General features: G+C 40.7%; 1 protein-coding gene across 1 annotated transcript in view; it reads left to right on the forward strand.

The window, feature by feature from the left end:
• Positions 1–26397, forward strand: part of LOC148025237 (uncharacterized) — a 113530-nt gene that overhangs the window by 54526 nt on the left and 32607 nt on the right. The window contains exon 4 of the mRNA XM_087693666.1: positions 363–653. Within this exon, the coding sequence (XP_087549792.1) occupies positions 363–653 (291 nt within the window). The remainder of the gene's footprint in view (positions 1–362; positions 654–26397) is intronic.

Below are 26397 nucleotides of genomic sequence, written 5' to 3' on the forward strand. Positions count from 1 at the left end.
AAAGAGGCGTCCGCTGCCCTACGTGTCAAAAGGCCATTGGGCCCAATTTTTGTAGGTGGCGGATACTTCTGGGCGGTGGATCTTCCCCGTCCCGAAATTCAGGCACGTCCAATGTACAAGACGACAACACCTTTCTCCAAAAAGTGGCCTACAAGACCAACAGGAATTGAACCCCCACCAATGCCGTCTCACCCCCATTCATTACCAATGGGCCAACCTCCTTTTTCGTAGGATTCTTGGGCGCAGTCTAGTGTCTAAACAAAGTAATGGACAGCTTGCACCTCCTGTCCGTCCATAGCCCGGTGTGTAACCGGCCTAAGTGAGAGGAATTAACTTTCAGTGTCACAGTGTGCGCGGCGTAGGTGTGGAGAGCCCAGTACATCAGAGAGACGAGGGGGAGAGAGACAGAGATTCTCGTGACCACAGGTCTGTTCGGTCCCCTTAGATACTTCCATTTATACTTCTTCCATCTTGCTTTCCGCAGCGATGGCAGCTCAAGTGTTGAGAAGTGCTGCCCTCTAGCAGCAGGCGTTGGCCTCTCCACCCTTAGTTGCAGCATCGTCGTCGACGACGACGACGACAACACCGACAACAATAACCAGAGGCCCAGGCGTGGCCGGCTCCTCTTCGTCGCAGCTCCTTCCGACGCCCGGGTACTGCCAAGCCTTCCCTTTCTCTTAGTTAGAAATTCGTTCTTGATCTGTGGTTTGTGTTTATTGGTCTCAAATTTCCATGCTGTGTGCCATTTTGAATGTCACGAGTCCGACGTTTTCAGAGATCTTCATTTACTTGCCTTTCCATTTAGTCTCGAGATGTTATGATGTCTCTATGGGGAGGTGGCCTGACTTTTTCTCAGAGCTTTGGCATCATGCGCCCTTAAACGGTATCCAAAAGTGTTGTCTGTTGACTTCCTTGTGCATACCTCGCCATAAATGTCTATGCTGGACGGATGTTGCGTGCGCCGGCGGCCTTGTGCTGATTCACCCTAATAAAATCTATTAAAGTGCAGCTACTTCTCCTGGACTGCAACGGTCTCAGCTTTGGATAATGCCCCCAATCAGGGTAACTGCGCAATGTTTGACCACTGAAATGTTCCATTTCAGCTATACCTCCACTCTCCTCCTCTACAAGTGGATTTGACCAAATACCTCAAGAGTGGAGGAGGAATGGAGTTTATAAGCTATTGGATGAGGCTCGAGATGAATGGACTAGCCCTAAGTAAGTCACCCAATTGCCCATAAAAGCAAATAAAAACAATTCTAGTAAAGACTCAAGAGCCCAACACTCATGAAATGTATGCCACTAACACCCTCTATCAGATTAGATGATCAGTATAGCAAATTATTCAATGATGGTAGGTATATAAGCCTCTGGGTTCCTCACCACGTCCCAACTTTGACATCAATAGTATGAGAAAAATGACAACTGATACTTGAAGAAGATGTTTGAGGTACCATAATGTACCATCGAAAATACTCTTAAAGACTTCAGCTCTAGGCCATGACTCCTAATATTGAAGACAACTTCGATCACAATTTAACCTTGATTGTAGAAAGTGGAAATAGTTGGATCTTTGTGTTTGTCACAAACAACTCCTCAAAAAGCATACTATGACCATGGATTCTGTGCCTTCAGCAAGACTGTCAAAGTCCCCCATATGAGAATTGATTGTAAGCGATGTACATTCATAGGTGGGGGTTTCATATTTAGAGTGCATTCATTTCCAAGGAGATGCACAATTGATGCAGGCCGATTTGTATTTTTGGTCATATTCAAGTTGGTTGTCTTGCTTTTTATTTTATATCATTTCTACCTATTTAAGGAGTAGTTTGTTGGTTGCTTACAATCGGTGTCTTTGTACACACTCTTGTGCCTTGGCATATGGATCTTGTTTTTCATGTTCATTATTTCCAAGTTCATGTATTCTTGTTGTTTTGTTTAGTTAGTTGTGTTTATAGCAGTTTTTATCTTTTTGCTTTCATTACTCTATACCCATAAGACTTGCACTCGTAATGCACAACTCAACAGAAGAAAAGAGAACCCAAGAAAGGTAAGAGAGATTCGTAAATCTTTATTACAACACTAAAATAGGGATTTGTACAATTTGATTCCACAAGGTCACGTAACTGTCCTATCCAGGACATTGATCCACCTCGAATAGTTTTCACCTTGATCAAGCTGCAAACACTTTGTGCTCTCTAGTACATGGGGATACTTGGTCATTGCTCCTTGCAACTTGACATGAATAGAAGAAGATGCAAAAGTTGAATGCCACTAGGATTATCTCCATGATGATGATTATAGGTCACCAAACAGCCTGTTCTTTATTGATCTTTGGATTTCATGCAATCGGCATGAATTTTCAGCCCATACTCTTGTGTTTGTTCTTTTTTAAATCAGCTATTGCTTTTGTCAATTGTCACTTCATTAATTAAATAAGTCCGACTTAATAAGATTGCCACATCAATACAAATAGCTATACTTTTGGGAAAAATGTCCTTAGTAGCCTTTGCAATGGAAAGAAATAAATTTTTTTGCCCATTCCAAAAGGCACAATCTTGCTACCACAATATGTAGGTGGTTGCACACGCTTCTCGCTTCTCGCCTCTCCCACAATCCCTCTCTTGTGCTCCTACAATCCTTCTCGTGCAGGCTCCCTTGATCATGTCATCCCCCTTAGCCTACCCCATCGCATGCTTTGTGTATGAGCATGTGTATATGGGCGGTGTCTAGGTGCATTGTAACATCATTTTGGCTGGGCATTAGACCCCAAGCGTCTTGGTTTTGGTGCTGTCCCATGTTTTTGACTGCTGTTTTAGGTTTCGATTGCTCTTTGTAATTGTGTCAAACTGTGTTCTATTGCCCTCTTGATTTGGTTGGCATGTGTGCATATTGGACAGTTGGGCAACAACATATGGCTGTTGGGCGGCTTGTTTTCTTTATGTTTTCAGTTTTGCACTTTATGCTTTTTCTACTCCACGTTTTATTTAGTTAGCCATTGTTTTTCATCTATATTTGATGTTTTCATTTTAAATGCAATTGTATCCATTTTTTCATTTTTTTTACATTTCAACTTGATTTTCACATTGAAGGGAAGGTTCATACTTGTCAATTCTCATGCCTTTGGTTATCACATCCACTTAATATCATGTTCCTCTCTCTTGTTTCTCATTTGAATTGTTTTCTCTTGCTTGAATTGTAAAATTCTTGATTTTGGGCTTATTAAATTTCAATCAAAAGCGGCCTATGTACTCTCTCTAAAACCATGATTATCTTCCACCCATGCCATCTAAATGGCTCCTCCTTGTCGCAACATTGGCGACAAGCTTAAAGGGCTCAAATACCTAACTTGGAGTGCGATGATGAAAGCTTGGTTTGTGCAAAAGTGACTGTCGTATATTGTTTTAGGATTTCCCTCTTGGGCCCTTTCCAAAATGTATCTTTCACCATGGTGTACTCCAGGATGTATCCTTCACTATGGTTGTTCCTCGCTGGAAATAGATGATACCAACAGCAAAGCTAGGGAAAACAAGAGCGTGGACAACAAAGGATGAAGAGAGGAGAGGGATTGCTTGTTGCAAACACTAAAAAACAACTCCAAAACTGAGGGATAAGTGCTGCAAATAGTATGGATAGGAAAGAAAAAGTATTGGGCAGTTAAGAGATGAGGGATGTAGGGTTTCAAGGCTGTAGATGGCGGTAGATGTGAAAGGGCGGAAGTAAAGAATAGGTAGGGAGAGTGATCAATTGAGAAAGAGAGTGGAGAGCAAATGAAACAAGTCGAAATCTGAGTGAGAAAGGCAAAATGAGCAGCTTGTCACAAAACTAGGAGTTTTACCTTGCTTATTTTAAACGATTGCCCCAAAACACATTTTGGGACCAAAATGTTTCCAGGTCAAAACGTTTCCATTTGGGTAGCCCAAAAGGCCGTTTTGTGTAACTATGCTCTAGAGGTGTCCTAGAAGCTCTAGTTTATATATAAGACTTTGTCAACCATGACAACTATTATGCTTTATAGCCAATTGTAGAATATCTGGTTTGAGGCGATTGATACAATTCAATCATTTATTCTTCAAGTAAAACAATTCTAGGATTAATTTTAAAGTATGCAATTAGCTTTTCTCAAAGCCCATCTTGTGGATATTGTTTTTTACAAATTGCCTTTACATTTGATGGTGTTGCAAATGGGTTACAAGCTCAAATATCAAATTTGCCCATTACTTGAGAGAGAGGTGACATGTAGAAAAAAAAGAAGGGTGAGTGCTACTAGTGAGGTAAAAAGGAACACCCTTGCAAGGATTTCAAGAAGCTAGAATCACCTATACTTGTTGGATAAAATAGGCTAAGGTTGGGGGTTTCTATCATGAGAACGTGAAATTTTATTAGTTTGCTTAGGATTTGATTAAAGGTTATTCAAATATGCAAATGTGACATGTACGTGTGAGGTGTAATTCAATTGTTTCACAGTGTTGGGTCCAAGACTTTGAAATAGCAATTGGTATCAAAGGCAAAAGTTGTAATAAGTTATGCCTAACAGATACTAGTTGGTACGCGATGTCAGATGTGAGCCTAGACCAATTTATTGGCCACTAATGTTAGTGGTGACATTAGAGACTAGGCATTAATTAATTAATTAATGCTAGTCTAAGGGTCAATAAGTGCTTAGGGATACTTGGAAGACAAATTAGCCTAGCCAATTTAATTATTGGTTGGTAAAATTAAATTTTTGAGTACTAGAATAATTATTAAATTAATTTTTAAAATTAATTAAGCAAACTAAATAATGCTAGAAAATGAGATTAGAAGATTGCCACTTGGCAAAACTTGCCCATACAAGTGGGAGAAACGTTTTTAGGGGTTGGTAGAAGTCTATTTCAACCATTGTGAGAGTGAAGAAGGTTGTTAGAGAACAAGGAGAGGTTACTAATGTGATTTCAGCTACCAAGGATTAGTCTTATAGTATGTGATAGTAGTTTGGAGCCCTCCAGGAGCAGGTGATAGTAACTCACGGTCCTTTTGGTGTAGATGATAGCATACAGGAGGAGGCAACTATCTTTTTGGTGGTCCTAAGTTACAGCTGATAGTTTCCATGGCTGTTTGAGCGAGGTAATAGTAGCTTTTCAGCGTTTCTCATGATGAAACTTTGAAATTTCTCTTCCTATAGCGTTCTCTCTCATCCCGTAGCCATTTCTCAAGTTATCTTAGCATTTTCCAGCGGTTTGAGCCATCAGAGGAAGAGATTTCAACCAATCCCTGCTCCTTAATTTAGAGCAGAAATTAGGATTTTGACAGCTGCCTCAAGATGTGTGCTCAAAATTGAGGGTCTATGACTTGAATTCTGACAGTTTAAATTGAGGAATTTCAAGGAGATTTAAGAGGCTAGCTAGCCAAAATTAGATTTGGGGCTGAATTTGTCTTTCAAGGAGCAGGGCGAAGGCCAAAACCCAAGCAAACCAAGGGCTAAATAGGTTTGGAGGCTTGTTGGTTAGTTTTGACAATAAAAGATAGTTGGATTAGCTGAGGAGATCAAAGGATCTTAGTCGTACTTTATTTGTTTGCAATAAAAGTTAAAGAAATACCACAAGGGATGCCATTCTTAAGGCCAAGAGGCTATGCAATGTCCAAGATTGTATGGTAAAGTCTACATTTCAGTTTTGTGAATTTTTTAATTGATGTAATTAAGTGCTTAATTAGGTTATTTGCCACCCTAATTGAGAAGGAAGGCTGGTTCATGGCTTCATTGCTTGGATACCAGATGCTTTTTGAACCCTTGTATAACAATGTTGGCATGATGCTGCGGCATAAAGTGGCAAGTTTAGCAATGTATATATGCAGCCCATTGTGTTTGGGACTCATGGTACTAGTGTTGGTCATGCAAATGCTTCTTATAATGTTGGTCATGAGGAAAAATGCTATTAGTAATACATGCAATGTATGGGAAAATGTATATTGGTATGACTGGTAGTATGTAAATTCCCATGCACAGTCACATTGCAATGGTTCAAAGTATGCAAACAAGAATATTTCCTTATGCATTTGATGCTCCTAGTATGTCAGATACACATCAGGGGCTAGTCAACTGGATGCAATGTTGCATATTAGTTAAGTTGAAATTGCAATAACGTGAAAGTATAAAGTTTCACAATGCTTAGAGGGAAGAAAGACTTACAATCTAGTGGAGGTTTCGAGGCAAGTAAAGTTAGTGGTAAAGTTTTGATATGCTTCTTGGTGAAGCTTCAACATTGTTTCACTAATAGATGCAAAATGGATGGAAGAGGATGACTTGGCTGACTATTCTCAGTTGTTGTTGCTTCACCTAGATGCCTTTCAGTTAAAGCTGACGTTAGTTCATGCTTAGTTAGCTTCAACAAAGTAGGGGTTCGGAGTATTGCTTGATCCTCAAGGGGGAGGTAGCACTTCCACTCCTCCAGTTGTGGAACAACTCTCGTATGCAGTGGTCTTGGATGTGTTCAATATGCATCCAAGGTATTGTGTTGATAGTATGTCTGCCATGGGGTCACTACTCAGTATCATAGTCATTGTGAGATATATGCAAATAAGTATAGTTGTTACCGCAGCTCTGGGACTATGCTTTTGCATCAGTTTGGGATCAGTTTGGGTGTGAGTTTTTGCCTCAGTTTTAAGATCAAAATCTGATAAGTTTTAGTTTAGTTTTTAATCAATTTGAGAACTGTTTATGCTCACTTTTGGGATTAGTTTTGCATTGATTGTTGATAGTTTTTGCAACGAGTTTGTGGTCACATTTGCACCAATTTGTGATCAGTTTATGATCAGATTATGCTTAATTTTCAATGGTTTATAGCTGGTTCTATGGACAACAGCATGTTAGTAAATGCCATTGACAATTTCAGCCATAGTTTATGGTGAGAATATGCTTTACTATGGTTGTGGAGTCAGAATAGTTGAGAAACATGAGTTATGGATGCATCCAATGGGTTTCTAGCGACAAACCTGGACTGTTTTTCAGATTCATGTTATATATATGCTGGTTGGAAAATTTTAGTAGGTTTGGGACATATGGCATGGTTGGACAAACAGTGGCTAATGTTGTGATTGTGATGCCTTGTGGAAATTCTAGTGCAATATGCTTTTCCTTTGGCACAATGTAGTGCAATCAAGGATGATTGCAAAGATTTCAAGGGGGTGGTTTGTCACGAGGACGTGGAATTTTATCACTTTGCTTAGTATTTTATTCAAGGTTAATCAAATGTGCAAATGTGACTTGCACATGTGAGGTGTAATTCAATTATTTCAAAGTGTGGGATCCAAGCCCCTGAAATATCAATTGATGCGGAAGGCAAAAGTTGTAATAAGTTATACTGTGTGACAAGTACTAGGTGGTACCTGATGTTAGATTTGGGCCTAGACCAATTTATTGGTTACTAATGTCAGTGGTGACATTAGAGACTAGGCATTAATTAATTAATTAATTAGTGCTAGTCCAAGGGTCAATAATTACTTACTAAAAAATGGGATTTGATTAGGGAAAAAAATGGGATTCGATTAGGGAGGAGCTGATTACTCATTTAGAAAACTAATATTGGCTATTTCAGGTGTGTGTCTCTCTCTCTCTCTCTCACACATTTTCAAGAAACCCAAGTTTGAAGGCAGCCATTCTTCTCTTTTTTATTGCGAAAATTGCACTTTTGCATGGAACTTGAGTTGACAACTTGTATGGAGTTATGAAAGCAACCAATCTTCTCCTCCCGGCATGAGAATCCATTGGGTAGTAACTCCATTTACAACAATGTATGTTGTTTTTGACCAAACTTTAGCAAAATAGGTTATTACAGCACCAGACTAAGAGTCTCTTTTTTCCTTTGAGATCTTAAGCCTAGCGCACTTTTTAGACAACTTTGTTGTAAAGAAGGTGATTTTCTCTCAGTTTCATTGTAAGAAATCCCTCTATTTGTGAGAACAATAGCGTGGGATTGCATGGAAACTATGCAGGTGTCATGAGGACATGTATTTTTGAAACCTCACTTAACATGTGGATTAATTTTTAATCACGTGGTTAAGAAAATGTTGCACATGTCAGGTGTAACTGGACTGAGTAAATTTACAAGCCCGGGATTGGAGGAAATCACGGGATGTCAAAGGCAAAAGTTGCTATGAGTTATGCCGCACAACTTGGTAGTATCTCGTGTGAGTTGTTGGCCTAGGTTATTCATTTGGCCATACGTGTCAATTGGTGACATTAGGGAAGTGACGTTTAATGATACCTAACGCCAATCTGATGGTCAAAGATGGTGCAGAGACACTCGGGAATGGAAGTTCTCTAGCCAATTTAATTGTTGGCTAGTTAGATTATTTTTCAGGGCACCGAAATTATTATTAGATTAATTTTTAGTATTTAAAGACTGAAAATTAATATTTAACTATGGATAATGCTAGAAAAACCATTTGGAAAGGCTGCCACTTGTCCGAAAAACGTCTTTAGAGGTTGGAGAGGCATTTTAGTATATTTAGCTTGCAAGAGAGAGGGAGGAGATGCTACTGGTCTGATTTGCAGCCATTGGAGAACCTTCTAAGGCAGCCAGGGGCAGGAGAGGACCAATCAATAGCAGGTGACAACATCTATAGGTTGTTGAGGTAGGGCAACAACAGTAAATGATTGATTTTCTTCAGTTCTTTGCATTTACAAGCCGTTGAGACAGGGCAACAGCAATAAATGATAGATTTTTTTCAGTTCTTTGCGAAGAAAGCATGAATTTTCTCTCTCCTCAGCATTCGCTCTCATCTCCTAGCCTTTCTACAAACTTGCTTCTAAGATTACAGCATTGAGATCACCAAAGGCTGAGAAATTTCAGATTTCTCTACTATAAACTCTAATTTGCAGTAGAAATTAGCCTTTAGGGTTTAGCAACATCCTCTGGAAGCGTGCTAGAAATTGGAATCTCCAAGACTTGGATTCTGTGAGAGTGCGCAACGGAAGAACACGAACACAGAGGAGGGGAGAGAGAAAGCAGGGAATGAAGGAAGAAAATCTGCACTGACTGAAATGAATGCTGAATACACTGAAATGGACTGATCAGTCCCTGCACGCAGCCCGGAGCGTTAGTGAGGGCACCTGAACAGACTGAAAGCAATGGCAGCACCAATGCCGGAGTGGGAGAGGAGGGAGAGCGTGCTGAACCTGCAGAAGAATGTGCTGAGAATGACTGGGGGGCTGCTATAAATAGCCCCAGGCCAGAAAAACTGGCCGACCTGGCCAGATCTGGCCGACCTGCCCAAATATGGGCCAACTGCACACCAAAAGGCCCATTTTGGGCTGTGTGACACCCGGAAAAGGAATGCAGACACAAACAGCAGATACAAAGCTGACAGAGCTCCTCTGTCTCCTGCCAGACTTTGATAGGAGCTCACAACCAGGAGATGACAAACTGAGAATGAAAATAGAGCAGGCTAACAGATTCAACTGGGCTGAAGTTGTTTTTAGTTAGATTCAAGTGGAGGGACCCCCAAATCAATGAGTTTGGGCATTTTTCATCTTCGTCGAAGTGGGTGAAGGCCAATTGATTGCTTGAATCAAGGGGCAAATCAGATTGAAGACTTGCTTGTTATTTTGGACATCAAGAGGAGTTGGAATACTGAAAGGGATTGGGAGAATCCCATTGTACATCGACTTCTTTTTCAATTAAGCTAAATAAATACTGAAAGGGGTGTCAGTTTTGGGGCCAACAAGGTGTCTAATGTCCAAGATTATATGATAAAGTGTGCTTTTCAATTTTGTGAATTTGTTAATTGCTGTAAATAATGCTTAATCAGGTTACTTATCACCCTATGTGAGAAGGAAGGCTAGTTACAGCAGGACATTGGTCTAGGTGAATGCTCTATGAAATTGGACTGAAATGGTCGTCGTCAATTTTAGGGTTTGGTAGGCTGAAGTGTTCATGTGCATTTTTGAATATTTGCAATTGGTTGGAGACCAACATTGAAGTTAACAAGGTCATTTTGCCCCTATGGATTAGTTGTGTTGCATGAAATTATTGAAATTCAGCCATCCTATTGCAGGAGATGTATGGAAAAATTAGGAAAATGCAACGTAGTATCTAATTGATGGAGCCCTGAGAGGAACACCAAGGAAAAGGGAGTTCTCTTGCAAGAAAATCTATCTTGTAACATCAACAAGCTTGTTTAGCTTGTTTATCATGTTTCATATGATCACAATGAAGAAAAGAACACCAGACACAACAAATCTTCATACAGCATCATGTAGATCTCCCACGGATTTGATAGAATCAATCATATTCTTCAATATCTTCACAAAATCCATCAATGGAACAAAGAAAGCAAAGGAATACACCATCTTTGAATGGAAATACATCACATAGTATTCATCTTCAATATCTTCATAGTCTTCTCTCTCAATCTCTCATATACAATCACTCTGTTTTTGTAGAATTGGCTATCTCTGACTCTCTCTCTCTCTCTCCATCAATAATACATCATATCCTCACTACAATCTCTCAAAATCACTCTCAATAATCCTTCTTAGGTCGTGGATACCCCTCCCAAGAGGTATGTCTGATATGAAGAGTCACCAGAGCCACTACAGTGTCCTTTCATAGCTCACTACTGTCACTTCACTCTAGTCTTCACTTGAGTCTTCAGCAGCTACTTCTTCCACTTCTTTCAGCTCTTTTGCACTTGTATTTACCTCTTTCCAAGGCTAGAAAACTTTCCCAAGCTAGACTCTCATCCATCAGAACACATACAGAAGCATACAGAACAGTCACAGAACAGTACCAGAACAGCTATAGTACAGAACAGAACAGAACAGAGACAGAGGCTCTACAGAAGACCTACAGAAGGTTACAGAAGGTCATCAAAACCACATAACTCATTCTTAAACCATTCCAAACTCTCAAAAACCATTCAATAAGCTTTCACAAGATCTCAATCTTCATCAATCAATACTCCATCCCTCCTTACAGAAGACAATCAGAACAAAACAGACCAAAACAGAACAAAACAGAAGGTATACAGAACCAATCAGAACCTATCAGAACATCACAGAACCACTAATAAACATCATGAACTTCCAAAACACAATCAATATCATCCAAAACACTCTCAAACCACTTCCAAACCAATCAATCATCTCATAAAATCAACCATTCATCTCTCAAAAACAACAAAAATTAGCCAAAAAACAAGTCATTTCAACACTCAACAATTGAATGCATATTTCAGGGATTAGAGCATTTGCCCTTTATTTTTGGGCATGAGTTGAATGCTAGCTTGCATCTCAAGTGTGTGTCTGAATTTGCCCTATTTGATATTGAATCAAGCGTGTAAAGGTTAGGACAAGGCATTGGGATTGATGCATGACGAGGGTTGAGGCTTTCTAAAGTAGATTAGATTAATTTGGAACCGAGTTTTACATGAATTACTACATTGTTTGTAGTGTGCAACAATGTAGGACCAGATTTGCACCTCCAATGTTACTTTTGCAGGTCAGTCACACCTAGTTGTGCCTAACGAATGTAAAATTGAGTGTAGTTGTGCATCAGTTTGCACTCAATTGTACTTATATACCTCTTAATCGCAATGCTCCTCTACAGCACCAAATTGTATTCAATTAACATAAAATTGGGAACAATTAATCTTAATTTACAAAACATTATGCCTAGACTTGCCTTAAGCACACTTAATTTGACTCATTTGCACTTAACACTTCTTAATCCTATCTCAGTTGTAGTCAGTTTTCCATGTAGTTCAATATATGTAAAGTTAGGTGTAATAGAATGTATTTGTTAATCAATTTCACTTAATTGTGCCTAGATATCCCTCAATGGCACTTGATTTTACTCATTTATCGTGCTTTTTGTTGTGTCTAAACAATGTAAAATTTGGTATAATTGTGCGTGCATCAGTTACTCTTAATTATCATTGCATATACATCAATTGCACTTAATTGTTTTCAATTTTATTTCAATTGTGATTTTAATTGCACATAGAGTACGATAGAGAATCTCCACATTGCAACATTTATGTGTTCCTAGACTCTTGCAATGGAAGCTCGGTCTATTTTGCATGATTCCAATGGTAGGAACATTCAACAATCTCTCTTTGCTCTCTTTCTTACATGCAACCTATTTTTCCTATAGTTTAAAATGTTTGTAATCTTGAATTAGGATGCTTGGTCCATTGTAACTATTTGTAACTGTCCATAGTGTAAGTAGCCATGATTGTTTTTTTTTACTTACCTCTTTATAGTGTTGGGGTAAAAGGCCTCTGGGCCTGCTAGTGTACACTGTGACCATCCATTCTTTATTCATATATAATATGATAGTGCAATAAGGTTGTCAGCTCAGTTGGACAGCACCTACATTGTGTGTGCTCTTTTCTTCTGCATCTTCCTCTTCTCCTTCTCCACTGCCATTGGATCCCCTTCAACTGGTATCAGAGCTTTGGATCAAAGCTTGATCGTGGAGCTTGGCTTGGTATTACTTCAGCTCGGATTGAAGACCTAGAGCTTGGAGCTTCAATGCCAGCCATGGCTTCTTTCCCTTGAGGTAAGATTTCATCTTCCGTCTCTCCCCGGTCCTCATAGGCTCTTTGTAGGTATTCCTTGGCTTCATTGGGCACCTTGTATGCCTCCATTTGTCCCCTTATCCTCAGCATAACCAGCATACCTCATAGTAGCAGCTCACGTTTTTTTTGCGTCTGTTTTAAAATTTGGCTAAAAAATCCCATTTTTTCTCATATCTCGGGCATGCGGAATCTGATTTAGGCAAGGTAAGAGTCTAACTTGGGGTTTTGGCACTCTCCGGACGCAATGGTGATGTCAGATCTGCCAAATTCTGATCACAAAATTTTCTGTAACAGTTCTGAGTTAATTTACAGCAGGAAAGTATTATGCTCTTAGCTTATGTGATGCTCGCGAGACTTGGTATTTGATGTCCAAATGCTTTGGGGATGTTTGCCTCATGTTTTGAAATGCTTTGGGACTTGGTTTGAGCTCCCATAGCTCGACTTATGCAAGGATTTACTGTTGTACATTGTTTGGGTAGCAAGGTTTTATCAAGGACGGCTTATGCATAATGCTCTTTGTTGACATTCGAGTCTCCTGTTGGATGTATTGATGCTTGGTTATCATGGTTTATGCCTGGATATGCTATTTGAGAGCTATTGAGCCTTGATTTGGATGCAGACACTTTGTTGTCGGTTGGAATTTATGCTACCTTGGTTGACAGGTTATTTTACCTCCGATTTGGTTATGCCTATAGTCTATGGGTGCTCTCGACTACTCGGGATGATATATTGATGTATTTGGATGATGCCACTTTGATGTTTATACTCCCGGATTTTTCTTGAGTAAAGAGTAGAGCTCAATTCTTGGTTCACTGTCATTTTCTTTGTAGTTGGCATTTTACTTGACAAGGTTTATGCTTCGTGCTACCCATTATGGGATTGATGTCTGATGTGGATGCTTTTGGATTCGGCTATAGTATGGCAGATGTTTGGGCTTGAATCGACTTGCATTTGAGAATTTTGTGGAGTAGTTTGCATTTGGTTGGCTTATCACTTATGCAGCTTGGATGCTATTTGGCCCTTAATGCCCCGATTATGAATCTTGGATTTACTTGGATGTAGATACATATTTGAGTAGTGCTTGTTCCGTTTTCTTGGCAGTTGGTTATTGAGCTTTCATTGCTCATTGATGCTTGGTTCTTTGTGGGTTACTCCTTGATCAGTGGACTTTCTTGATAGTGCTCGAGTTTAGCAGTTATAGCTTTGTTACTTCTGTGTTGCCTAGCTTTTATGCTAGTTGGGTTGCTTTTGCCCATACATGTCAGAGAGCAGTTGCTCTTGATGCTTATCCAGCTATGCACTTTGTTTACTATTATGTACTTTACAGAGCTACTTATTTTATGGGTTGATTTCATGGCTGAATACCATATGCTCTTATGGCAAATGTCTTATGCTTTACCATACTGTGGTTGGTTATGTCATGCAGTTGGTTACGACTCTTCTTCATGTGGAAGCTTTTGCATCCTTGGTTGATGCCTTTATGTCCTCCCGTGTGTTGAGGTTTCATGAGCCTTTGCAGCATGCTTCTACCATTGATATACTTGCAGATGATTGTCTTTATGAGCAGGTTTCCTCCATTGGGATAGCCCTTGACTGCTTGAGCTCCGTGGATGCTATGAATAGTCTTATTCATGATGACTTGGATTCCTTGTCGTCTTCTACAGGTTTTTCTACTTCAGATGTTGTTTGCTTACATTGTGGGAAGCTTGGGCACGTTCAAAGAAAATGCTTTAGACGGATTAGAGAGCAGTAAAGACAAAGGCAGACTCCACATGAGCAGAGAGTTAGAGATACAACAGATGCAACAGGTGTTACTACTCTTACTAGTGGTGAGGTACATGCAGTTACCCATGATGATGCAGTTGAGCATGTACTTCTGTTATCTTGTTTCTCTATAGCTTACTTGCTCAGTGATCAAGCCTATGCGTTTGATTGGCTTTTGGACTCTATGGCATCTTGTCATGTTACCCCTCATAGAGCATGGTTCTCTTCTCACACGGAGGTTGACGGATGTATTGATTCAGGCCTTGAGCAGTCTTATGCTATTGTTGGTACAGGGGATATACACCTACCTTTGCCTAATGGGACTTCTCTTATACTCAGGGATGTTTTACATGTTCCCATGCTCAGTAAGAGCTTGATTTTTGTCAGTCAGTTGCATAATGCAGGATATACTATTTCTCTTCAGGATAGGTTATGGAAGATCTGTCGTGGTTGCTTGGTTTTGGCTAGAGGTTCTAGAGTTGGTTCTCATTACCCAGTGCATGTCTCTCATGTGAGAGATTCTATGGTTGCAGTTATCCAGATACCACATGTATTGTTATGGCATTATCGCCTAGGCCATATGCACCACAGAGAGATGGAGATCTTGTCTCGTTTAGACTCATTCTTGCCTCCTATGTTACTTATAGATCTTGATGCTTGCTCTGATTGTACACTTGGTCCTTGCAGAGCCCCCTTGGCTTATGGCAATCGTACGAGGCATGCTCCTCTAGATCTTGTCCATTGTGCAGTATATGGACCTATGCCTTCCCAGTCACTTGGTGGAGTGTCGTACTTTGTGACCTTTGTTGATCATGCTACCCACCGTGTTTGGGCTTTTCCCTTGGTGCAGATTGAGGATGTTGCAGTTATGCTTGACAGGTCTGGATTTTGTTGGTCGCAGGCCTAGGTGCTTGTAGATGGATTATGAGAGTCATGTTCTCTCTCCCAGCTTTCGGACCTCTTGTCAGTAGTATGGCATTGATTTCTTGTGCCCACGGTATTATGGGATTGCTCATGGTATGTGCCTGACCTTATAGGCAAAGGTTGCTTCTATGCTTACCATAGTTGGGTTGTTTTATGGCTTTTGGACTGAGGCCCTTATGACGGTAGTCTATTTGGTTAACAGGACGCCGTGCTTGACCTTGGATCGAATTACACCCCATGAGGCATGGAGTGGCATGCAGCCCTCCTATGATTACTTGAGGATCTTTGGCTGCCAGGCATTTGTACGTATACCACATGAGCCTATGGCACGTAGATGTATCCTCCTTGGCTATGGAGATGGTGACTTTAAGGCCTACAGATTATGGGATTTGGATGCCCAACAAGTCATATGCAACCGTCATGCTGTCTTCTATGCGATGTAGACACCTCTTAGGCCTCTTAATGAGCATTCAGTACGTTTTATGGCTGATTTTATAGTAGCTATAGTGACATTACAGCAAGCTGTTTATGCTGAAAATGAGGCACTTATTGGCCCAGATGACGTAGCTATGCATAGCAGTCAGAGTCAAGATGTTGGTGGCTAGTTGCTAGCCCCTTACAGGCTCATGAGAGCCGTTTTCTTGTAGTTTTGCAGGCTGGACAGCCAACCATATGTCAGTCTTCCGCTTCACTGAGGCCACATGTAGTCTTGAGACCCCGTTGGACTAGTGTTCGGGATGTTAGCTCTCTTTTAGTGATTGACTCTGGAGAGTTTGACTGCTCTCCGCTGTCTTGTATGCGCCACGGTGATGTTATGCGCGACTCTGATGCTTTACAGCCGTGCATTGATGAGTTGTGTTTGCTTCATGAGAAGCATTTTTGGACACCTGTACACTGCAGGTAGCGGGCGCCCATCATTGTCACTTCATTCTTTATTCTTTCGGTGACATTTGAACAAAGGGAAGGCTGGTTACACATTGTGACTGTTGGAGTTTCCACATCTTATGTGTGTGTGTGTGTCTCTCTTTCTCTCTCTCTCTCTCTCTCTCTCTTGCTCTTGCTTCTTTCACCATATAGCTCTTGCTTTCGCTTCGTGCTTCCACTTTAGGGCTCACTCTCTTCAACTAGTATCAGAGCCATTGCACTAGGATTGAGGAGCTCAACTTGACATTGCTTTAGCTTGTGGAGAAAAGATTTAGCTCATAGATTTAATTGCAACCATGGCTTAGCTTGAAGCGGTATGTATTGTTGCTCATTTACTTCCCAGCTTATCAAGGCATGTTTCGGAGCTTCATTGAGCTCACGCTGAGCTCTATTGATATCAGCCCAGCCAGCACTGAGCCCATGACAGCAGGTGCAATTTGCGGTGACTGGGCTGTCCCCTTTCTTGCTCAGGTTTGCTTTATCCTACCTCATCTCTAGCTCCTTGCATTGCTTCCGGCCTTGGACAATCACTTGGCATTGTACCTGACACCTTTGGCCTGAGTTTGGGCATTGGTTGGAGCTCTTGGGTGGTTCAGCCATTAGCTCACAGTTTATGACAATTTGTTGTATTACAGTTCTAGACAGCCCTTCACTCATTGTCTGGAGGTCACTGATGTTTCCCGAGATGTCTATTTTCTATTTGATGCTAGATCATTTGGGAATGTTATGCCAATGTATTGGAATGCTATGGGACTGATTTGATGTATGGTTATTTCATGCTCCAGTAAGAGCTTTGCAAGTTACTTGGGATAGATGCGCCTAGATATATGTTACTTGGATCTTGGACGTATGGATGCCTTCCACATGATGCTTTAAGCTCTGTTTGCTCATCCTCGACTTTTGTTCCATTGGGAGCTACCACTTAACACTTGGATGTCATATTGAGCATTTGGTTACTTAGTTGATCTTGAGGGTTCCACAGTCTTACAGTGAGACTGTGGGACTTGGTGACATGTACATGTTCTCCTTATGCTTTATATACATAATTGATGCTTAGTGGGTTGTGGGCTAGCGTGATATTACTTTTGGGCTGGCACCTATCTCTTTCATGATGTTGTCAATAATGTATGCAACTTGGTTGGTTATGTATTGAGCTTTTGTTACATTGCTATGTCCGTTGTGCCTTTGGTTGGTCTCTTTTGTTACCTGTGAGACCCACTCTATGCATGATGGTTATGCCTATGGGATGTATCTTAGTTTAACACATTGATTTTTTGATAGTTCTCAGTGCCCGCCACATATTCACTCATTGCTAGTTGGAGCTACTCCATGGCAGTTGCAGTTTGTTCTATATCAATGATTGCTCCTCTTTGGCATTGATTTCTTATTGATGTACTTCATTTTCCGCATGTCGTAATTGCAGTTTACTACACTATTTATGTGAGTAGTCACCTCCCTTTGACAGTTCTTTGCATTGAGTTTGTGGACATCTCATTACTTGGTCAGTACCCCTTGTTTTCAACTTGATTTGGTAGTGGTTTTAGGGCTGTTTGCAATAATCAGAGTAGCATGCTTTGACAATTTGTATACTTGTTTGCCTTCATTATGGCTGGTGGCTCGAGTGATAGTGCTATTTTTAATATTGACAAGTTGGATGACACCAACTAGAGCTACTGGAAGGCCCAAATCTGGCAAGTTTTAGCGCAAAAAATTGAGGTTAGGACTTTGAAACACAAGGATGTCAAGCTTGAACTTATTGATGTAGAGAATTGGGCTGAATTAAATGAGCTATGTAAGTCCATCATCATATTATCCTCTCTAAGTAGGTGTTTTGTAATGTTATCTCTGATGGACAGTTCGCATGGGAATTATGGGAAAAGATTCACAATGTCTATGACAAGCAGAGCCTCGCTTCTCATATGTATTGGTTGAGCAACTCATGGACCTTCTCATGAAGGAGGGCACTTTCATATTAGCTTACTTAAATGAGTTTCATTCTATTCTCACCGATTTGCCTTCACAGGGGATTGAATTCAAATTTAATCTTTCCCCTTTATTTCTCTTGGTTACACTGCTTGAATCATGGGATACATTTCATACTGCTCTGCTATGTGTGTAAACATGCCTACTGATGGGCTAGAGCTACAAGATGTAGAGGGTACACTCTTGAATGAAGAGTTTAACAGAAAGAATATCGATGCTTCTCGTGCCTCTCATGCTTTGACAATTAGAGGCAATAATGGTAGGAGCGGTAATGATTGCTGTGGGAGAGACTCTCAGTAGTAGTCTTGTAGTAAGTCTCGTGGCTATAAGTTCTCATTGACTTATCATTACTGTAGGAAAGGAGGACATATTCAACCACAGTGTCATAAAACGTGCGAGGATAAGCGCAAAGAAAAGGACAAGGGTAAAGTACATGGCAAAAATGATGATCGCAACATTGTTCCTAGCAAGTCTAGTGTTAAGATTGAAGATATTAATGTTGTCCAGACTCATTCTGATGATGATTTCATACTTACATCTTTTTCTCTTGATACTTCACAATGAAGGGAAAAGCCCAAGTGGAAGCATGAGCAAGCGGAAGTAAGAGAGGTGTGAGCTATGGCGGATGGAGGAAGAGAGCAAGAGAGAGACTCAAGATGTGGGAACTCCAACAGTCACAATGTGTGACCAGCCTTACCTTTATTCAAATGTCACTGAAAGGATAAAGAATGAAGTGACAATGATGGGCGCCTGCCATCTGTAGTGTGTAGGTGTGGGTGTTGTTAGCGTAGTAATATACATGTGGCTATTCATAGACGCTTTTATCCCCAACAACCTCCTACGTAGAGGCGAATGTGTCTTGAGTGAAGAGGGAACAAGAAAAAAATGACAAAGTACAATGTGTATATAGACTACAACAGAATGAGGAATAGAGGTCATCTCATCCAACATCCATCAATTTCCTAAGGAAGGCAATACGCTTTGCTAAGAGACTTTTCGTAAGCAGATCTGTAGGATTTTGGTCAGTTGAGATTTTGACAAGGTCAACAGACTTGTCCTCAATGACCTCTTTGATAAAGTGATACCGCACCTCAATGTGCTTCGTCTTCGCATGGAAGATTGGATTCTTGGCTAATTGGATATCACTCATAGAATCCGAATGCAGTGTAGGGACTATATTAATCATACCAAGGTCTACCACTGACGACCTAACTAGAGAGTCTCCTTGCAAGCCTCAGTGGCTGCAACATACTCGGTCTCTACAGCAAAAAGGACCGTGCATTTTTGCACCCTAGACATCTAAGAAACAACACTCCCAGCAAAGCTAAACACAGCCAGAGGTGGATTTTCTACTGTTTGCATGTCTTGCATAATTAAAGTCAATGTATTCCATGACTCTTGTATCCTGGTAACCATAACATATGCACATATTTGTTGTGTTTTTCAAGTACCTCATGATGCCCTTGATGGCATCCCAATGCCGTCTGCTAGGTGCAGCTATATAGCGTGCCACAGCTCCCACTGCAAAAGCTATGTCAAGACAAGTGGCTATCATGGCATACATCAAATTGCCCACTGCGGATGCATAAGGGATCTTGGCCATCTCGGCCTTTTGCTCATTAGACTGCAGACAATCGGCCTAGCTCACCTTCACATGAGAAGGCAAAGGATAGCTAATAGGCTTAACATCCTACATATAAAACTGCTCAAGGACCTTTCGGATATACTCCTGTGACAAGTAAAGAAGCCCTTGAGAGCGGTCAAGCGTAATTCACATCCCAAGAATATGTGAGGCTTGTTCCATGTCTTTCATCTCAAAGCTCTTCTTGAGCTGACTTTTTAGAGCATCCAGCTCATCATGAGCTCTCCTAGCAATCAACACGTCATCCACATAGAGTGTCAAAATCAGAAGGTTGCCATCACGAGCCTTCTTCGTGTATAAACACGGATCCATATAGCCCTGTGAATGCATAAAAGTATCAAAGTTGTGGTACCATTTCCTAGGTGCTTGCTTAAGGCCATAAAGGCTCTTTCTCAATTTGTACACTTGATGTTCCTTGTCTTTTTCCTAAAAGCCCTTACGTTGCTGCATATAAATCTCCTCATGCAAGTCTCCATGTGAGAAAGTCATCTTAATATCCATTTGATAAAGGTCCAAATCTAATTACGTAACCAATGCTAGTACTAGGCGTAGGGTAGTTATCTTGACTATAGGAGAAAAGACTTCCTCATAGCTAACAACATGCTCTTTTTTAAAACCCTTAGCAGCCAATCTAGCCTTATAGGCAGGCTTGGGGCGCAGGGGTACGCTTCAACTTGTACATGGCAATGCATGCTTTCCACTAGGCAAAGAAGCTAACTTCCACGTATGATTTTTCTTGTAAAGTGTCAAACTCTGACTGCATGGCTCTTTCCTAAGAGTGACTATCACCATGGCGCATGGCCTTATCATAAGTGAGAGGCTCACATGTATCGGTCGCCATCATATAATTAACGGAGGGCTCAAACCACTCAGGAGGACGTCTGACTCTAGCTGAGCATCTCAAGGCAGGCTGAGGAGCTTGCACATTCTATCTAACATCATGGTCATGGGCCACAAGAGCATCAATTGCTGTTGTAGGTTGTACGGGAGCAGGAGGCTTCTCCTGCAATATAACCCTACGTATCTCGACTATTCGCCTAGGTTGCTTATGTATTTTTTTCTTATGGAAAACTATATTATGGCTATGGATGACTTTTCAAGCTTGTGGATCCTATAGGCGATAGCCCATCTCACCTACATCCCCATAACCAAGAAAGATGCATTTCACAGACTTAGGATTCAGCTTTGTGCGCTTGTCCTTGGGTACATGGCAAAAAGCCTTACAACCAAAGAGACACAAATGAGTATATGAGGGAGGTTTTCCAGACTACACCTCCTCGTAGCTTGAAAGTTAATAGTATTGCAAGGAGATCGATTGATCAAGTGTATGGTAGTAGTCATTGCCTTAGCCCAAAACTGTTGTGGTAAGCTTGCCTAGCTAAGCATACTACGGATCCTTTTCTGTATTGTCCTGTTTATGTGCTTAACCATACCATTCTAGGGTGGGGTGTACGGGGTGATTAACTGACACTTAATATCTTTCTCATCACAAAATTGCTCAAATGCTTTAGAGACATACTCATCCCCATTATTGGACCATAAGCATTTCAGCCTATACCTAGATTGGTTTTTAACCAATGCAAGCCAATGCTAAAAGGTAGCCAAAACATCATATTTAAGCTTTATGGTATGTGCCTAGACCTTATGTGAGTAATCATCAATGAATGTAACAAAGTACTTCGCGCCTCCTAATGATTGACAGGGCACAAGTCCACAGACATCAGAATGAACAAGAGCCAAAGGCTCACCCATGTGCAGAATGCTAGACTTTTTATGTAACCAGCCTTCCTTCCGTGGATGGGTGGTAAATCCGTGATTACAACTTAATTACCATAGCGAACAATTAGTGCAAATCTGAAAATACAAATTTATCTACTGATCTTGGACAATGCACACCTGATTGGCCCCAAAATTGGCGCCCCTTTTGGTATTTCTTTAGCTTTATTGAAGAAGAAGTTGATTTACAATGGGATTCTCCCAATCCCTTTCAGTATTCCAACTCCCCTTGCTGTGATGAATCACTAGCAACTCTTTAATCCGATTTGCCCCTTGATTCACGCAATTAATTGGCCTTCACCCGCTTTGATGGAGATGGAAAATCCCCCAAATTCAATTATTTGCTAGTCCCTTTACTTGAATAGGCTAAAAACAACTTCAGCATCGTTGAATCCAAGGCTTGGAGCTTCCAATTTTTGGCACGGTTCTCGAGGTTGTTGGTAAACCCTAAATTTTACTATACAGATTAGGGTTTACAGTAGAGAAATCTGTAATTTCTCAGCCTCCAAGGGTCCAAATGTTGAGATCTTTGGAGCAAAGCTATGAAATGGCTGGGAGATAAAAAGGAAAGCTGTCGAGAGAGAAAATTCAGAGTTTTGTCGCAAAGAATAATTGAAAATCAGTCAAATGCAGCTGTTGCCCTGCCACAACAGCTTGTAAATGCAAAGAACTGAAGAAAATCAGTCATTTACTGTTGTTGCCCTATCTCAACAGCCTGTAGATGCTGTCTCTTGTTGTTGATTGGTCTTCTCCTGCCCTTGGCAGCCTCAGAAGGTCCTCCAATGGCTGCAAATCAGACTAGCGGCCTCTCCTCCCTCCCTCTTGCAGGATGATTTATAAAAATACCTCTCTCCAGCCTCTAAAGACGTTTTTCAGTCTTCCATGGGCATTTTTGACAAGTGGCAACCTTCCCAAATGGTATTTTTAGCATTTTTCATAATTAGATTTTAATTTTCAGCCTTTAAATACTAAAAATTAGTCTAATAATTATTTTGGTGTCATGAAACATAATCTAACTGGCCCATAATTAAATTGGCTAGGCAACTTCCATTCCCGAGTGTCTCTGTGCCATCTTTGACCATTAAATTGGCATTAGGTACCATTAGCCGCCACTTCTCTAGTGTCACCAACTGACACTTATGGCCAAATGGATGACCTAGGCTAACAATTGGCACCAGATACCACCAAGTACCTGTGCTGCATAACTTATAGCAACTTTTGCATTTGGCATCTCGTGATTTCTTCGGATCCTGGGCTCGTAATTTTACTTTAATCCCAGTTGCACCTCACATGTGCAACATTTACTTAATCATGTGATTAAAAATTAATCCACATGTTAAGTGAGGTTTGAAAAATACATGTCCTCATGACATCTTATGCATACTACGAGTTTGCCAGCCATACAAACAATGATCACATGACTCAAAACAATTATAGTCAAGTGGCGGAAGATAGTGCAAACGAGTAAGCATTTTCATTCCTTTAAGGACATGTGCCGAAAAGGTGACGATGCCAAAGAGATACATGTGGAATTGGAGTCATAGACAAAACATGATCTATGGATCCAAATACAACCAAGGGATATAAAGTGCCAAGCTTAGCACCATGTGTTAGAACAAGGTTCCCATGGGTGATCTTATGCATACTACGAGTTTGCTAGCTATACAAACAATGATCACATAACTCAAAACAAGTCAAGTGGTGGAAGATAGTGCAAACGAGCAAGCATTTTCATTCCTTTAAGGACATGTGTTGAAAAGGTGACGATGCCAAAGAGATATATGTGGAATTGGAGCTATAGACAAAACATGATCTATGGATCCCAATATAACCAAGGGATATAAAGTGCCAAGCTTAGCACCATGTGTCAGAACAAGGTTCCCATGGGTGATCTTTCAAGAAGAATCCCCAAAGGAAACAAAGTAACCCTCATCATCCAGTGTGCTAGTAGAGATAAGACTCTTTGTGAGAGCCGGTACATGTTAAACATTATGCAAAGTAAACGTACTGCTTGAACCAAACTGTAGCCGGATATGACCAATACCAACTATTTGCAATGCCAAGTTATTTCTCAAATGGATAGATCTAGTCATACTGCGATAGGAGTGGAACCACTCTCTATGAGGAGTCACATGAAAGGAAGCCCTTGAATCCATCAACCAACATTGAGTAAAACTAGGCGAGGTATTAGTCAGTTGTGACTCATCCAAAGAAGAAGCTGCAAGTATGTAATCATCATCAGAGTCAAGTTGTTGCACTACATTGATCTCTTCAATCTTAACATTGGACTTAGCAGGGACAATGTTGCAATCATCAGACTTGTCGTGCGCTTTTCCTTTGTCCCGTTGGGTGTAAAGGCCCTTACGCTACTCCGGTGTGTATATTGCTTTACACATGTGAACACACGCTTGCTGGCATAAGTGTACCGTACCCTAAGTATAAATATATTCTTTTATTCTTTGTGTACCACACTGGTAGACACCTATCCCTTGACTCTTCACTTTCACTCACTGCTCACTCAACAACTGTACACACCTCGATTTGCGCATATATCTTGAGTGCTTTCTCTCGCACTCTTCAAATTGGTATCAGAGCATTGGAAAACGTGTTTGTGTGCTTGAGGACCAGTGCAGGCAGTTGTGACCAGCAGGCAGTTGTGAATAAGCAGTTATTGCAGTCATGACCAGTTGTGGCAGGCTTTGTGCAGGCGTCAGCCCCGTCGGGCGAGACAGGCAGCAGCTGCGACAATGTCTGTAGCAATCGCGACAGGCTGTTGACACTAGGCACAGGTTACAAGTCAATAGTGGGCGTCACATTCAGCAGGTGATAGGTGTAGGGATTGGCGATAGTTGGTGGAACTGGCAGGTAGGTCCAGTAGAAGATGACGCGCAGGTCCGGTGGGCAAAAAGGCTTGGTTAACGTCACTACAGGCTCGATTTTTTTCTATTTTTTATTGTTCTATAATTTTCTTCTTTTTCTTTTACCGAGTGTTCTCGCGTGCAAGCAGGGTTGAGATTTGTGTGAATTTACATCTGAAAAATTGGGGCTTTTTTCAAATTTGATGCTTCGCATGCATATATTGACATTTTACCCAGAAATTGGAGACATTGTGTGCATATGCCCCGGAAATTTTGGGGCTTTTCATGTATTACGTGAAATTTTGCTCAGCTGAGCCAGTTTCATTGTAATTTGTGCACATTTGGACCCCGAAATTTGGGGGTTTTGCAGAATTTGTGAACTTTCTGCAACATTTGCTCGTAATTGATACTCGGGAGGATGTATTGATGCAATTGGGGCAGATTCACTGCAAAAATTTTGGGGCTTTTCGCATTGATGATGCATTTTGAGCTGATTTGAGCTTTGATTGTGAAATTACAGCAGATTCACCAGTGAGTGGGAGAAATTTGAACTTGGGATGTTTCAAATGTTATAAAAGGGCAGCTTCTCTTGGTACATGTATTGCTGCATGCTCATTATGCAGTGAAACAATGGTATATACAGCACTTGGGTTATTGCATTTGGGCATTATGGTGATGTACTACTAAAGTGGGAGCTGTCATTTATGCAAATGTATTAGATTTGATTCGTGTACCTGCTGTAATCAATACTTAAGACTGAAATTGCAGCAAAACATATGCTTATTGGACACCTTTGAAGTACAAGTGTGTGTACTTGTGCTGTTATATTCCGCAACCTTGCTGTTAACTGAAAGTATTCAACATTTTATTGCAGTCTTTTGTTGAAGATGGCTGGTAGTGCATCTACATCTGACACAAAGAATCTCTTCGAGATTCATAAATTTGATGGCAATGGCTTTGATATTTGGAAAGGTTGTATGGAGGGTATACTTTTTCTGAAGGATTGTGATGATGCTTTGGTAGAATATAAGCCTGTTGCTTTGTTAGATGAGGATTGGGCTAAAATGAATAAAAAGGCCATTACTTACATTAAAATGGCTGTCACACAAATGGTATCTTGGTTGATATCAAGGGACTTACTACTGCTCATGTAGTTTGGGAGAAACTCAAGGCTACGTATGAGAATACAACTCTTGTCAAGCATGTACATCTCATGTGAAAGTTGGTCAACTTGAAGCTTGATGAGTCTAAGCTTGCCTCAGACCATTTAAATGCTTTACTTGATATTTTGAGTCAGTTATAGGATGCAGGCTTGCCAGCTTTTTGATCCTAAATTGAGGGCTATCTTCTTGCTCATGACTTTGCCCGATTCATGGGAAGCATTGGTCGTGTTATTTAGCAACAACCCTAACTTGGCATTTGATGGTGTGTGTGGTTCTATTCTCAATGAAGAGATTAGACGCAAGGCAAGTGGGAAAAACAGTGGATCAACCTACAATATAAGAGAAAGAATTGAAAAAAGGTCAAATGTTGCAAATAAGAAGAAAAATCGTAGCAAAAACAACAAGATCACACTTGTTATGAGTGTGGACACAAAGGGTAAAAGCCTGTCCGATTGCAGGTACTATAAAAGGGAGCAAGAACGCAAGAAGCAGGCTAATACAAAGGGTAAAAAGAATGAAAAGGATGGCAGATCTACCCCTAAAGAAACTAGAAAAAGCAACTGTGGTATCTAATGTTATTATTGAGGAGATAGAAGAAGATAAAGATGCTGATTTGTTGGTTGTATCTTTAGATCCACATGCTGTGATAGCGCAGGACATATATATCACTAAAAGGGATGTGATAGATGCCTTGTTGTCAGCTCATGATTGTTTGTCACAATCGTGGATTGTTGACAGTAGTGCTTCATTTCATGTAATGGATTTAGTCCATTCTGATGTATATACCATGCCAATAAAAACT

The sequence above is a fragment of the Lygodium microphyllum genome, chromosome 15, assembly GCF_053477565.2.
Source record: "Lygodium microphyllum isolate KBCC chromosome 15, Lygodium_microphyllum_v1.1.10, whole genome shotgun sequence".
Classification (NCBI taxonomy): Eukaryota; Viridiplantae; Streptophyta; class Polypodiopsida; order Schizaeales; family Lygodiaceae; genus Lygodium; species Lygodium microphyllum.